Here is a 16,120-nt window from a genome sequence, read left to right as displayed (position 1 = left end):
AAGGTGAGGCTGCACCAGTGGGAGGCATCACAGAGTGGGACAATCACCTCTCTTGACTGGCTAGCTGTGCTGTGCTTGATGCACTCTAGGACACAGTTGGCCCTTGGTGCTGCCAGGGCACACTGTTGACTCATATTCAACTTGCCATAAACCCAAACCCCTAGATCTCTTTCTGTGGGGCTGTTCTCCAGCCTCTCATCCCCCAATTTGTACATATAAGCAGGATTACTCTGTCCCAGGTGGAGAATCCAGCACTTGCTTTTGTTACATTTCATACAGTTGGTGACTACCCAGCTCTTTAGTCTATCCAGATCTCCCTTTAAGGCCACTCCACCCTCAAGGGAGTCCACAGATTCTCCTAGTTAAGTATCATCAGCAAAACCTCCTTAATGTACATTTGATTCCTGCGTCCAGATAATTTATAAAACCATTAAAGAGCACTGGCCCTAAAATTGACCCCTGGGGAACCCCACTGGTGACTGGCTGCCAGCCTGATGTAACCCCATTTACTATAATTCTTTGAGCCCAACCCATCAGTAAATTGCTCACTCAACATATTACGGACTCGTCTAAGTGTATGCTGGACATTTTGTCTAGAAGGATACTGTGAGAGACAGTATCAAAAGCTTTGCTAAAATCCAAAACCCCCACATCTACCGGCTTCCCTTGGTCAACTAGATGGGTGACCTTGTCATAAAAGGAAATTAAGTTATTTAAGCAGGATTTTCCCCTTGTGAACCCATGCTGGCTATGACCAATGACTGCATTGTCTCTCAAGTGTTTTTCAGTAACTCCCAGATAACCTTATCCATAATTTTACCAAGCACTGAAGTGAGACTGACAAGCCTGTAATTACCAGGGTCTTCCTTCTTTCCCTTCTTGAAAACTGGGACAACCTTTGCTAGCTTCCTTTTGACTGGGTCCTCTCCAGACTCCCAAGTCGGTTGAAAAATAATGGAGAGAGGTCCTGCAACAACATAGACCAGCTCTTTCAGTACCCTGGGATGAATCCCATCAGGACCCACAGATTTATGCACATCCAGCTGGAGCAGCAAGTCTCAAACAAGTTCAGAGTCAGCTGGGAGTTTATCATCCCCCCCAGTCATGGTCTTCCAACACAGGCCTCTGGGGGTCCCAGGGCCCACCACTGATGTTGAAGACAGAGACAAAGAAGGCATTAAACATCTCTGCTTTGTCTATGTCCCTATTTGTGAGGTGACCAACCTCATCAAGCAATGGACCAATGTTATCTCTGATCCTCCATTTGTTTTTAACATATTTTAAAAAGCCCTTTTTGTTGTCCTTCTGTATTGGCTTTGTGTGGCAAGGTTTTGGTAGTGGGGCGGAGGGGGGTTACAGGGGTGGCTTCTGTAAGAAGCTGCTGGAAGCTATCCCTGTGTCTGACAGAGGCAATACCAGCCGGCTCTAAGATGGACTCACCACCGGCCAAGGCCAAGCCAATCAGCAATAGTGGTAATGCCTCTGTGATAACATATTTATGAAGGAAAAAAAGTTGCTGGGACACAGAAATGGCAGCCGGACAGAGAGTGAGAACATGTAAGAGAAACAACTCTGCAGACACCAAGGTCAGTGAAGAAGGAGGGGGAGGAGATGCTCCAGGTGCCACCAGAGCAGAGATTCCCCTACAGCCCATGGTGAAGACCATGGTGAGGCAGGCTGTCCCCCTACAGCCCATGGAGGTCCATGGTGGAGCAGATATCCACCTGCAGCCCGTGGAGGACCCCATGCCAGAGCAGGCAGATGCTCAAAGGAGGCTGTGACCCTGTGGGAATCCCGTGCTGGAGCAGGCTCCTGGCAGGACCTGTGGATCTGTGGAGAGAGGACCCCATGGAGCAGGTTTTCTGGCAGGACTTGTGACCCCGTGGGGGACCCACACTGGAGGACTGTGCTCCTGAAGGACTGAACACCATGGAAGGGACCCATGCTGGAGCAGTTCATGAAGAACTGCAGCCCATGGGAAGGACCCATGTTGGAGAAGTTTGTGGAGGACTGTGACCTGTGGGAGGAGCCCCATGCTGGAGCAGGGGAAGAGTGTGATGAGTCCTGCCCCTGAGGAGGATGAAGCAGCAGAAAATAACGTGTGATGAACTGACCGTAAACCCTACTCCCCGTCCCCCTGTACTACTGGGGGTGGGTAGGTAGAGAATCCAGGAGTGAAGTTGTGCCCGGGAAGAAGGGAGGGGTAGAGGAAAGGGGTTTTGAGATTTGGTTTTATTTCTCATTACCCTACTCTGATTGATTGGTAATAAATTGAGTGAATTTTCCCGAAGCTGAGTCTGTTTTGCCCGTGACGGTAATTGGTGAGTAATCTCTCCTGTCCTTATCTCGACCCACAAGCTCTTTGTTATACTTTCTCTCCCCCGTCCAGCTGAGGAGGGGGAGTGATAGAACAGCTTTGGTGGGTACGTGGCATCCAGCCAGGGTCAACACATCACACCTTCACAGGACAGCTGGCCAGCTTGAACTGTAATCGAGCTTTGGCCACACAGATATTCTCCCTACAGTGGTGAACAGCATCTACTCTGAAGACCTGCAAAGGCAGCCTCTAGGCCTTGTCCCAGAGATCTCAGGGTGCATAATAATTGTGGGACAATCAGAGAGTGTAAAAAGTCTTGCTTTTAAATCTTCAAGTAATATCTTCCTCTAATAGAAAGCAATTATATCATCTTTAGCTTGTTGTAGAGATAGTAGACTGAACCCCTTGCAACTCTTCTTTCCAGCCCTTCAGCTAGGTTTGTAGCTCTTCTCTGAAATCTCTCCTATTGACTAATTTTCTAGTGTTCACACAAAAACTAGGCGTGTGAAAGATGAAACTCCATGATATTTATAGATAAGGAGCCCCAAGATACCAGCAGATTTTCAAAAGAATGCCCTTTTAGTTCCTGCACCAGAGCAAGCTCTAGTATTTTGTCAGCGTTCACGACCTGTGATTTCTTTCCACAGATGCTGTTTCCAGACTACTCCAAATCTTGCTCTCCTGTCAAACGCTATAGTCCTTGTTTCAAAAGCTATGACCTGAATCTGACTGTATAAAAATGCATATTGTTTAACTGCATCCAACTTACCAAGAGATCAAGGCCATGCTGTACCAATAATCTCTTCCTCTCCTTAACAGTCTGCCATGTTTTTATGGCTTCTTCCAGATGGCTATTTCAGAATATCAAGCCAATAAACAGCTACTGTCTGATTCTACAAAGCCTGGCATCCTACATCATGTTGATTTCTAAAATACTTCAATCTCAAACCTGTTTCACAGCATGTAGGCAGTAGAGACTGCATGGGTACAAAAGTAAAACTCATACTGTTCACCTTCAAACCAAACCAGATTCTCACCAACATCTCCAGTATGATCTCTGTGTGAAAATTGCCTGGATACACTTTGGCCATTTTTCTCTCAATTTGAAACTGAACTGCAAAAGATTTTAAAAAGTAAGCAGACTAATGTACCTGTATGTGAAACTGTGGCTTAAGCTGACGCAGATGATCGTGGCGTATTGCAAAAGGCCATGATTCAAATTTTATTCTAACAATGAAAGCACTGTGTAAATGCTCCCCACCCCATATTCACCAACCAACATGACCTTAGAGTGAATAGTGATTGAAATCCCTGTAAGAAGTAAACAAACACACACATCTCCATCACCAAAGCAACTTCAAAAAACCAAAGTCTTTGTTGGGGAGGATGAAGACCAACAGACCATAGCCTGTCCACTTTCAGGGACAATGAAGGCTTCAACTTACTAAAGCAAAAGGCCTTTTTGACCTACACTTGAGGAAGGAAATGCAATATACTACACTAAAGCAGGCACCATCCACAAAGCAAAAAGAACAAACTAAGGTATTTTCTTTTTCTTAAGAAAAAGACCAAAACTATAGATCCATAAGAGAATAACAGCCCAGCACAAAATATAAGAAAGGAAACTAGAATACATTTCAGGAATATGGACCTAAAATAAATTTGAAAAATTTAACCTGAAAGAAACAAGCAAACAAAAAATTGCAATATTGACCTTGAGCTACAGATAAACTGCCCTATATATATAAGCTCCTCAAGCATCTGCCTACATAGTACCTATCCTAGTTATCAATATTAATCTTCTGCATAAATAAAAGCTCTACATCTGTTTCGTCTCCTATACCCATATGTCAGTGTTTCAGGAAATGCATCATACTTCACAAAACTGGTATCGTTTGCCTATGTTTTGCCTGTGTTAAATAACAAGGGGCAGCTAAACTGTTTTCCATGCAATCTTCTGCATAGTTCTCTGTATGTTACATGGATTGTTGTAATTATCTTCTGGCCAGGTTACTAAACATTATATGGCATTCAGAAAAAAAAAATGCTGCAAACTTTGCAATAAATATTGGAAATAAAAAGTTGTTTAAAGCTTCAATCTTTTGCCATTGAAAAAACATGAAAAAAATCTAAAATGTGCCTCTAAACATGGGAACATGATCCCTTCTGTTACAGTCATACTGAGAAAAACAAAAGTGAAAAGTAGTAGAGATACATCATCATTTTAAAGTTCATCTGCCATTAAACCACTATGGCAGATTAATTTGTTGAGAGAAACTGAAAAGATAGAAAGTTTTAATTAAGAGAGACAAAAGGTGGTCACACATTGGAGCATGGTCAGGAGAGCCTTCTTAGTGTCCAGACTAATGTCTGAAAGTTAGGTCAATTTCAAAGGGATTTATGAAATCAATACCACAATACAGCAGTCAATAGTTATTCTGTATTATTAACACAATATTGAACTTCTTGAGAGATGCAGAAATAGCAAATGCCTCTGAACAATAGAGGAAGTTTAAAAAGAAGTATTGTCTTTTTATCAGTATCTTTTTTCTTTTATAAATGTCTACTATAAGTAACTATCTTATAATGTCAGTTTAAAAAAAGATGGCAACTCTGAGGTATGGAAGAAACTTTTTCTGAACTCCCAGTAACAGTGAGATTAAAAGATGACACCAGATTGTTTCATCTGAGAGGTCTCCTGGGACCCAGTTAGGAAAGCATGTGCAATTGAGACAGCATTAGACTATGAATATAGCCTTCCATACAGAAATTTAAATCTCGTAGTCAGTGGATCTAATCAGAAGCATTAGTGTTCAAAATCATTACTGCAAATCACCAGCAGGAGCAAAACTATCAATCCTGCCTGCACCTGCAAAGAGATTATTCATCATTCCATGTTTGGACAACATTTTCAGAAGCAAGTACAAAATTAGTCTCCTAGAACAGGAATTATACATCAAAAGAGGTCAGAACTGAAAACAAAAAAGCATGGCCAGTTACAGTTAAAAATCTGAAGAAGGTTTAAATTTAATATACATTTGTAAATGGACTACTATTCTCTTGGCTCCCTTGCTATTCATCTTCTGAAGACATCTCTGAATACAAACCTAACTGAATGTTTCTCTTGACCTTCATAACTTGTCAATAAAGTAAGACATTTTCACAGACATAGCAGAACATACCATTCTGCCAAAAATCCTAAATAAATTAAAGGATTGAAAATCTGGCTCCAAGCCAGAGATAAAACCCTCATTTACCACAATTGGACAAAAACTCACTCCAGCTGAACAGAGATACTCAACTGCACGGCATCCATCAAGCCACTGCATGCTTTTTTTACATATCAGGAAGAAAGAAGTGTTAAGATACCCTTTTAGGTTTTATGTGGTTTCTAGTATTATTGAAGGTATACCCACAATCGCTGAGGAGCGGGGAGGAAGTGGTTTGTGTCTCCTATAAGGTCCTCCATGACGCAGCAAGTCTTGCTGAAGGAGAGTGTCACAAGTGCAGTACCGGCTACTCACTAGAAACCTACATGAATCATACAACGTGTTGTAGCAATAAATTAGCTGGAAGTCAAGATGCTCATAATAACTTTATAGTGCACTGCCAGTGGACCTGAAGACCATTCCTGGTTTTTGTTCCTCTAGCAAAATACAGATAGATATTCAAAGACACCTAGGAATCACTCACCCTATTTCTCCTGCAACTTCTTAACAGGAAACTGGACAAAGTAAAAAAGATTCAAATGTGCAGATATCCATACACATTGAGCAGTTTTGAAGTTCCCAGCAAAAATGTTTGGAAAAGATACCTGGAAAAGCTACTATTTTCTTCTATGTTGTGTGTTTAAAATGTATCTTTATTCTCAAATGTTGATACTACCACTAAGATTTATGCCTACATAAATTCAGCCCCAGAATCTTTTGAAATATGTATATACCAGCTTGATAGTAGTGCCTTAATCTTCAGCAAAAGTTCCAATCACCTCTTGGAAGGGTATTACTTTTCTTATCTAATTGTGGTTTTTGAAAAAAATATTAATCACCAGAGAGTTTACAACTTCAACCTTGTCAAAAATCTTCTCTCCATCTGGGAAACACTCCCTAAATAAACTTCATCATGTTTTATTTTGGTTTGTTTTGTTTTAAATTCAAACTGTATATAAAATGACTCTCAGAAAGGGTTGGTCATCACCTACAGTAATTTCACCATGTACTCACTTCCACTATAATCTTCAGCTCACTGTTAATAGGAAGGTATCACCTCTCTACTAAAGAAAATTTGCATTTCATTAATATTGCATGTTATCTTTATTACTCTATTAAAGCATTACCACTCTTTAGAAGGATGTATATTGAAATGTGTATGAAGAGGTCCAAAAAATCTGGTTTAAAAGTGAATGCAAAAGTGTTGCCTATTAGAGTACACATACATACTGAAACTTTCAGCTATGCAATTTACCACATGTCAAGGGAGAAATATTACTTCAGAATATTCACTGAAATATCCCAAAGTGCCAAACCACTTTCCAACGCAATTTAGGCTGGACTACAACCATAGCTTCAGGGTCTGTTCTTGTGTCAGTGAAAGTCAATGCAAGTTTTGCCACTGACTTCAGTACAGAAACACAATCCAACGTAAATCAGAATTTTGGATACTTCCAAAACCCAATCAGATAACCGATTTTGTCCAAAATGTTTAGGATCAACTTGCTCATGATGCTTTAGGTTTCTGACACAAGACAATCAATGCATCTAATAGAAAACATCAGTTAAAACCTCCCTAACCACATGTAGGGCTCAGCAAAATGCTTAGGTTAGAAGCAAATGAAAGGGCAGGAGTTCCCTCTGATAAGGTTTAAACATGCGTGACCTGCAGGGGACTACTGCCAACCAACAGTTGTCATAAATAAACAAATGACCAGTGCTCATAAACTTCTGCTCTCGGACAGTGATGCACAGAGACCAGATCCTGCCGAAGGTCCCCAAGGGCCCTGCCTTGCTGCTGGCTGAAGCAGCTGTGGCAAAGCTTTTGATTTCAGCACTGCAGATCAAACAACAGGCACTGCAGCGCTGATCTCCACCATCTCCAGAAAAGTATTTGTTGAAAACTAGCGATAATGTGATACCGCTATTATTCTCCCACCACCAGCAGAAATAAAACTCATCAGCAGATCATGAAACAATGTCCGTTCAACAACTCAATCCTTCTCTACACAGCTTGCTCTCCCCAAACTCAAAAACGCTGGCAAACAGTGGCAGTAATGCAGAAAGAGGCCCAATGGGGCCAGCAGAAAATGCAGATACTTCACTTTATACACAAAGTGGAAGAAGCCACCCACCTCTAGGATGAAGGAAGCAACATGTGCCAGTAAGATACCCTGCAGGAACCACAAGGTTTATTTTATACCAGTCGTTTGTTCCCAGTATATGCAGTATTGGATTCTTAAGCACCGATACTTGAGAGGACCTGGTCATAAAAGTCTGCACTTCAAAATAATTCATTAAAAAAATCACTATAAACATAAATGCTGTTTTTAAAAAAACAATACTGAAAATTCTAACTGCCAGCCGATTCTGTGTCTGATGGCAGATGATGTTCATTGATAGAAGGAATCAAAATGTATTTTCTGTCTGGGGTTGGTATGTTTCCCATGGTTATACATCTTCCAATATAGGAGTACTAAAGTAGAATTAACTGTTCTCTATCAGCCTTGTACAGTGAACTGGCAAACATGAAAGCTGAGAAGAAAGAAGAATGCAGTCGCCATGTATGTGGCCTGCCCTCCCAGGAAAGACTGAATGTTTTGGACAGCTGTACCAAAACCTAATTGAGTTCCTATTCACCTGTTATGAATCAGATTCCCTCCCTCTGCTCAACTCCCAAATGCTCTTTCACACAAAGAAAGTACAAACACGTACATGCAGATAACCACTAAAAAAACTGACAACTGTTCTTGTCAGAAAGCAGGTGGATTATAAATGAATTTTGACTGTTGCCATAGAAGACTAGATAGCATGATGAAAAAAATATGCAGTACTATGTAGAGATTAGGGCTTTTTGAATGTTCCTTTTTAAACCTCTGTGTTTAAAAAGTCAATATTAGGGAAATAGTTTCAGAATGTTATAGAAAATATATGAACTAATTTACACAGGAGATCTCAGGTTTTTATTTTGTCAGGCATTTAGCTTGGCTAAATGGCTGAGAGACCTAGTGTATGCAGAAAAGCACACGTCTTTGTCAGAGTTTGACATTTTTGGATGTTCCTTACACGTCCCTGAAGTGACTGCTTCTTCCCTGCAAGTGAGAAAATCCCTTTGAAGCACGGAGATACCATAGCATCCCACATATGCAATACTTCCCAAATTCCTTCTGACTCACCTGCTGATGACCTCCTGCATAGACACGCATGATGTGGGGCTGACAGCTTTACAGTTTCAACTTTCCCTTTTATTTCCCCAGAGCATGCATACATTTTTCAAGATAGCACATGAAAGTTTTTCTGAGTCATAAATTGCTACTCAGAGACCTTAGCTTGGATGCTGGTTTTGGAGCAATTTGTGGTATCAGTTGCTACCTTTTCTCAACAGCTACAGGACCATCACATACAGTTAGCTATAAAGCAGTCAGGTGTTCTGTCTGCCCTCCAGAGCAAACTGGTATATTTAGCTAACAGTCTCATTTTGAATCTAAAACTTTGTTAAGTCAGAATAGACTTTACAACAGGTGAACATTTATAGTTTTAGTTAAAACTTGAAGACATACATTGTGCAAGTGTGCTTAAAATGTTCATTAGTGAGCTCATGCATAAAGTGTTAAATTAAGCACAGAGCTTCAAGGAAGATGCTGGAGACCATTTGTCTATATAGCAACAGATCTGTCTACCATAGTGTGCTCTATCCATCGATAAACTGATATAGCAGTTTACTGAACTATTTTAAGAATGAAAGTGCTGGTGTGCATGACTCACATTTTATTAAGGTAATGACCATAATGCATTCTATTTAGATATGCATCTCATTGCTGAAGATGATCTTGGCACAAGAGCAGCAATATACCTATGCTATTCCAGAGCATTACACAATCATAGAAGAGGTGTCTGCTTGTGGACAAAAGAAATGCTCGCAATCAAATAAATAATTACAACTGCTACCAGAATGCAATCAAAACACATTACTAATAAGCACTGGAGTGCAACCCTTATGGAAATTATAGATATGCACACACCTACATATATAAATAAGGGGAACGGTTTCCAGGTTGTCTGAAAATAATTATTTAACCCATGTTTCCAGATTTTCTTTCCCTTGCAAAGACTTAAATCATGCCATTTCATATTTAGATGTATTAGAATTGCATCTTGTAAAGCAGATATTCTGATGTGATTAATCACCAATACTGTTTTGGAAGAAAGCTATCCATACTCGCAATTGTTGCTGCAATGCCCATAGAGGCACTTGGGCAGTGAGATTGGCACATGAGAAAATTCTGCTCACCTTCCTCACAGGAGTCATCCCAGTCAAAACATTGAATATGGAAGTGTGTGTGTGTGCATGGAGAAGGGAGGGTAATGCAACCTTGTTATTTCTAGCATGTAAATTAAAACAGTAGTAAATTAAGGGTGGTGTGTGAGGTGGGTGGAAGTTGCACCCTCCTGTCGATGCAAGGTCCCTGTCACAGCATCAACTCCACAGGCACCAGAGGCAGTATCAAGACTCCCATCTGCTTCAAGGGCACAGGATTGGGCCCCAGGCAAGCAGGAAAGGTGAGCACTGCACTTTGAAGGAGTCCTTTAGCACCTCAAAAATTTGGCTGTTAGGATGAGTCTCTCTGTCTTAAAAAAGAATAACTGATGGGCAGACTGGGAAGGCTGCAAAATCCAGCCTGCAGAAGCCAGGTAGGAACACTACCCTCTGACTTGGCAGACAGAGCTAGTGACAGGCAGCTAAATCTCTGCAAGCAAAAGGGAAAAAGAGAAAACCCCCACAACTCAAGCAGCTGTTGAGGCAGCAACACAGACCAAATCCCAAAAGGGTCACCCAGGCAGGGTGCTCGATCAGGATCCATGTCCAGACCTTCAGCAGTGCACTTATCCCAACAAGAAGTACTAGCCAAGAAACACAAGTAATTTCAGAGATTTCTAACTGGGGTGGACTGCTTTCAGATTACAAAACCAGAACCCTCTTGTAAACATAGAAAATAACAGCATATTCTGAAGAGGTATCAGTCATGCCTCCACACTGCATATGCCTGCTTTACATGGACAGATTTCATATAAATATATACACTGAACACATACAAATATATAAAATCTGTTCCTGCTTACATCATGCCCTAAACATAGGACTTACACAGCTTTAAATAGGTATATATGAGAATGAAAGAGAAATACATTCAACCTATACAGCTTCAATTCAACAAAGCATGCAGAGCACACAAACTCTAAAGAGTTATTTCTAGATAGTGGCACATCTTTTCTTTTAAAGAGATACATTAATCAATCTTAGCTAGCCTCTCACTGATCTTTATAGATAAAACCATTTAAAATGAACTATTGATGGAGTTTATTCTCAGTAGTGCTGGGAAAAGCTACAAACCATAAGTATGAAGGAGAGTCAATTATTGAAAGGAGGTTTCAAGTTTCCCCCTTCCCCTGAATCTCAGCGCAGTTGTGAAAGTGACAGTGAAATCACATTGCTATTCAACGAGTGAGCTGACAACATGTTTAAAGTTTAGAATGAACTTTCTTATTCCCTCCCTATCCACTTTATAAGAAACATCTGTACATCAGGGAGAAACGTGACTCTTTAGACAGGGCTGCTAACCAAACCAAAATGATTTAGCATACAAATCCAGGCGCTGGATTGCTACAGAGGCCTGTAACATCCCCCAGAATTGTCTGTGTGCAAGCTACTGAATAAGGACAAAAATAGACTCCTTAGTGCAGGCAAACAGCAAGTCAACTATTTTTAACTCAGGTCTTCAAATGCATTTTTAAGTTGGTTAGATTTAGGAGCAATCCCTTAAGCATCTACAGGCAGTTTGACTTGATGAACAGGCATGAAAAATACTTTTCACATGTTCTGCATATCACATGAATATTATATAAAAATAAAATTTAATTTCTCATTAGATTAAATGGATTTTAGGCACCCTGGTGAGTTCATTTAAACAAATTTTCATTAGTACAAACATATTTTTGCAAAACAAATTTGTGCCTACATAAATACAATTAAGCTGTTACTAGTCTCATGCTATTGCTTTGTGGCAATCTCAAGAAATGAAAAAACAGTTAAAGTGCTTGCCTGTGGTCAACACACACAACACACACACTCCCTGTCTTGCCAACTGGTCCTATTTTCAACTGTGTAAGGAAACAGCTATCTATAAAATTAGTATCCATGACTGCAAAGCTGGCCCATTCGAGTACACTGGAGACTTAACTTCTGCCTATTAAAACTACTGCTTGAAGACAGTAAAACACATTGCAAGAGGGGACAGGGTGCTTGTAGTAAGAACATCTGGGCTGCACAGCAAGCATGACTGAACAAGTATACGGCTACTCCCTACATCAGAGAGCCCACTCCTGCCAGCTGTGGGCCAGTGCTGTCCTGGCCCTTTTGCAGCTGCAGTGTGAGAAGCATTTTACAGCCCTGCAGAATTTATGGAAGGACACAGGGCTCTGGCATGAGCAACAAGTAGCCTTAGGTTGGGTGCCCCACTTTGCCTTCTACACAGAGGTAAGGAAATCCAGCTGAATGCCAAAAGATGATCTCTGCTGAGGCTTTGTCTCCCAATCGACCTGCTTCTATGGGTTTCTACATAGATGTCATATATTTCTTCTCATTAGTCACATGAGCAGTCCAGCATGGAAACCCCTAGGATTATTTGCATGATTAATCATGCCAGCAGAACACCTACAAATCTAAGCCTTCATGAATGATGGCTGTGCCTTCAAAACAGTGGAGAAAATTTATGCCCACAGTGAGGTCTGTTTAAAGCCAGCAGAAGTACTTAACGTGAGCAGAGAAAACAGGGAAGGAAAAGTTTATGAATGTGAGGCAGCTCATGACTTTCTTGAATTGCTCATTTTTCTCTCCCACAGTCTCAAGAGAAGCAACCAACACCTTAGTGGGCACAGGAGCAGCATTTTCTTCAAAACAAACTCAAGCAAAATGACCTATTCTCATCTCAGAAACAAATTTATAAATTGGTCTAGTATCATTAATCAGAAAAGCAGTGGCCAAAGTCAACAACGGTGAGGTACAACTTACAAGCCGGGACACACCAGCAAGTGAAATACAGATCCCACTGAACCACAAAGGAGTTTGGGTAGGCACTGAATGGAGTCTAGATTTTACTAGCTGTGACTCCCCCGAACCCCGAGATTTACAGAGTCTCATTTAGACAGGCCTAAATGCCTGTGCCAGCTTTCATTCTGTAGACAGAACTGCCACCTTTAGAAATACATTTCGCCAGCTTCTGTGCAGCTGGGGAATTGTCCTCGCCCATGGCTAACCTGTCTGATTATACAATAGCCTCATGATCACACAGTTTAACTCCTCTCAGCCTCATGATCACGCAGTGTAACTCATCTCAGCCTTTGTCTGGTAACGCCTGTGGCAAACTGCACTGATTACCTTTTAAACAGGCAGATTCCTTTTAACTTCAGAAAAAAATAAAACAAACCACATTCTTCCAAGTGCCATACATTTACAGCAAAACGCTTGCAGAGTTCAGTTTCCGCTAAGTCCAAGTGACTATCTAGGAGCTAAGACCTGTGGATAACTGAATGCAAAAGCATGGCTTCCTCACGCCCCCCCCACCCCCACCCCCCGCCCACCTTGAGCAGCTCAGTGAAAGGATTTTTTTTTAAAGATTCCAAGATTAACAGCATACCAAAAATGCAAAAGTGCTGTTCATTGTTTATGCACATGAAGAATATTTGTTATAAGAAATGCTGCAGAATAACAAAGGAGGACAAGGTTCAGCTGCTGCAGGAAAGAGAAGCTGAATATTGGCTGCAAGAAGGAAAGGCTTGAAAAGAAGTGTATAGTTACTACTTCTTTTGCATTGAGAGAAGTTTCCACTATAAGAAATACGTTTACTCCTAGGAGTAAGGACGTATTACTCCCCAACAATCAGCATTAGTCATGATGCGACTCGAGACTAAGAAGATGCACAAATAATGCAGCTAAGCTCCAGCTGACCTCAAACTCGTTTAAGCTAATGCACAGCAAAACCAGTCACTATTTTCATTCGCAAAACTGCAGGGTGCCACGGAGCTACTTTATGTTGTCCGTTGCAAGCAGGTGTTGAGGAGAGGTTGTGTAGAACTGCAAACCGAAACCCCCAGCCAGTTCTGGACAGCTACCCCAAGTTGTGCTTGTGTCACCCTACGTTCTAGCCGAGTACTCGCGCCCTCATCCGCCAGCCGCTTTCCGCGATGACCGGACTGCAAACCCTGTGGGCGGACCGAGCACGGCTCGGCCAGACGCTTCCACCCCGCGCCCCGCGACCCTCCCGCTCCCGCCCAGGCAGCACCGGTACTACGCCGCAAGCCAGCGGCCAGGGAAGCAAAACCCTCCTCCCCTGCGCGCCTCTCCGCGCCGCCCCGCGTGCCTTCAGCCCCCGCCGCGGAGCAGCCGCGCCCGCCGCCGCCGCCGCGCTCAGCACCACGGACAGCGCCCCGCGGGACCGGGGGCGGGGGGGGCGGGGGGGGGGCGGCCTGCCGGCGGGCTGCCCCGCCGGGGCGCGCAAACACGCACGCACACACGCGCACGCATACACGCGCAGCCGCGCGCACACGCGCACACACACCGCGGCGCCGCCGTCACTCACCACATCCCCCGCAGGGCGCCCCGACGCCGCCGCCGCCGCCGCCGCCCGCCGCCCCCGGCGCCGCGGACGCCCCCCGCAGCGCGGCGGCGGTGGCGCCGGGCGGCCGCGGCTCCATGCGGAGGGCAGCGGCGGCGGCTCGCCTCCCCCCGGCCGCCCCGCGGAAGCCGCCGCCGCCGCCGCCGCCGCCGCGCAGAGCCGGAGCGGGAGGGCGGGGAGCCGCGGCCGCATGGTGCTGCCCGCCGCCCCGCCCGCCGCCCGCCCCCTGCGCACCGCGCCGCCCTCCGCCGCCCGCCCGGCGGGGCCGCCTGGCTGTGGACCCCCGGCGGCCGGGGCTCTCCGCGGACCGGCAGGAGCACCCCCCGCCCCCCACCCCGCCCCGGGCCCCCAGCCCACCCCAGCGGTGGACAGGGATCTGGTCCCTTCCTCAGCGATTCTGCTTCGTTCCCCCGAGTTCGCCCTCGTCTGTTACCTGCCAGGCACATCGCATGCCCCTTTCGTAAATCGAAGTGGATAGTGTTGCTCGTGGGGGATCTGCAATAGCCGGAGGTAGTTTGCGTGCTTCCTAACAAGTTCCTCGCTGAGAAAACCCCCGCCGAGCCTGCGCTGCGCTTGACCAGGGCACAGGCTTGAGCAAGGGTCTCATACCCCCCCCAGTTACTGCTACATGAAGCACACATAGGGCAAGAACTCCACTGCCCGAGCAGCTTTAAGTGTAAGGGGACACAGTAGGCAAACAACAGTAAATGCACAGGCAGGAGGATTCAGTGTTGGAAGAGCTCGCTGAAGAACACAGATTTCTCACTTCTAAGTGAACCCCCCTATCTATTTGTTCCTCCCTGCCTCACAGGTGTGCCAACCTGGCACTTCAGCTAGTTTCTCTGGGCCATGTCCAGTCAAGTTGGGAAGATGCCTGAGAGTGGAGAACCTGCAGCCTCTCTGGGCCCCCCTGTGGAGGCACTGAGCACCCTCTCATGGAAGAAAGGTATCTTCCAATCTCCTGTGACTGCCCTATATTGCAATGAGTGTCTTCTGCCTTTGGTGCACCTCCGAGAAGAGTCTGTCTCTGTTATCTCAGTGCCCCGCTGTGAAGGAGCTGATGACAGCCAGAAGAGGTCCCTGTCACTGTCTTGTTCCTATGCTGAACAAAAGCACTTCTTGATGCCTCGCCTGCCATGTGCCATGCTCCAGTCCCCTCTGCATCTCAGTGGCCTCCACTGGACTTGCTCCATGGGGTCAGTGTCTGTCTTAAGATGACCCAGGAAGCCCAAACTGAACCTGGCATTCACCGATACTGAACTTCTGGAGGTTCTCATCAGCTCCTTTCTCTGGCTTGTCAAGGTCCCTCTGAAAAGCAGCCCCCTTCTCCAGCATATCCACCATTCCCCTCAGTCTGGGACCATCTGCAAACTTGCTGAGAACATAGCAACTTGCTGTCCCATCATCCCGGTCATTAGTAAACACATTACACAGTCTTGGCCTCAATATCAGTATTTCAGAGGGACACCACTAGCAACCAGCCACAAGCTAGGCTTTGCATTGCTGATTAAAACACTTTGAACCCCAAGCTCTAGCCAATTTTCCATGCATCTTCTAGTCCACTTATCCAGTGCATATCTTTCCCATATCCCTACTCACTTGCCAGTTTTTACTGTATCTAAAGGCAAATCTAAAATCTACAGTGCACATGGACAGCTTTGACCAGTGGCACACTCTAATCAGGTATATGGGTATCTGAACTACAAGTAGAAGAAGTAAGCTCCTGCCTCTTCCCCAGTACGTGCGCTTCAGCATCGAGCTCCTGAATGACCCCTCAGCAATAAATAAGAAGTGAAAAAACAAAGAATAATTTTCAATTTTTTTTGCAGAGAATACTGATTACTTCAATGCATCCCTAATTTGAGCAGTGCCTAACAAAGAGGTCTGATTTGCACTGAAATCTGTGATAGGAGCTCAGATAT

General features: G+C 44.1%; 1 protein-coding gene across 2 annotated transcripts in view; it reads right to left on the bottom strand.

The window, feature by feature from the left end:
• NRG1 (neuregulin 1) overlaps positions 1 to 14,290 on the bottom strand; it is a 473,863-nt gene extending 459,573 nt beyond the window's left edge. For both annotated transcript variants that reach the window (XM_069777407.1, XM_069777411.1), the window contains exon 1: positions 14,163 to 14,290. In XM_069777407.1, coding sequence (XP_069633508.1) covers positions 14,163 to 14,277 — 115 coding nt within the window. In that variant the 5' untranslated portion in view covers positions 14,278 to 14,290. The remainder of the gene's footprint in view (positions 1 to 14,162) is intronic.
• Between the last annotated feature and the right edge of the window lie 1,830 nt (positions 14,291 to 16,120).

The sequence above is a fragment of the Haliaeetus albicilla genome, chromosome Z (assembly GCF_947461875.1).
Source record: "Haliaeetus albicilla chromosome Z, bHalAlb1.1, whole genome shotgun sequence".
In the NCBI taxonomy this organism is placed as follows: Eukaryota; Metazoa; Chordata; class Aves; order Accipitriformes; family Accipitridae; genus Haliaeetus; species Haliaeetus albicilla.
The sequence above is the reverse complement of the archived record's forward strand: the minus strand, read 5'-3'. Positions and strand labels throughout refer to the sequence as shown.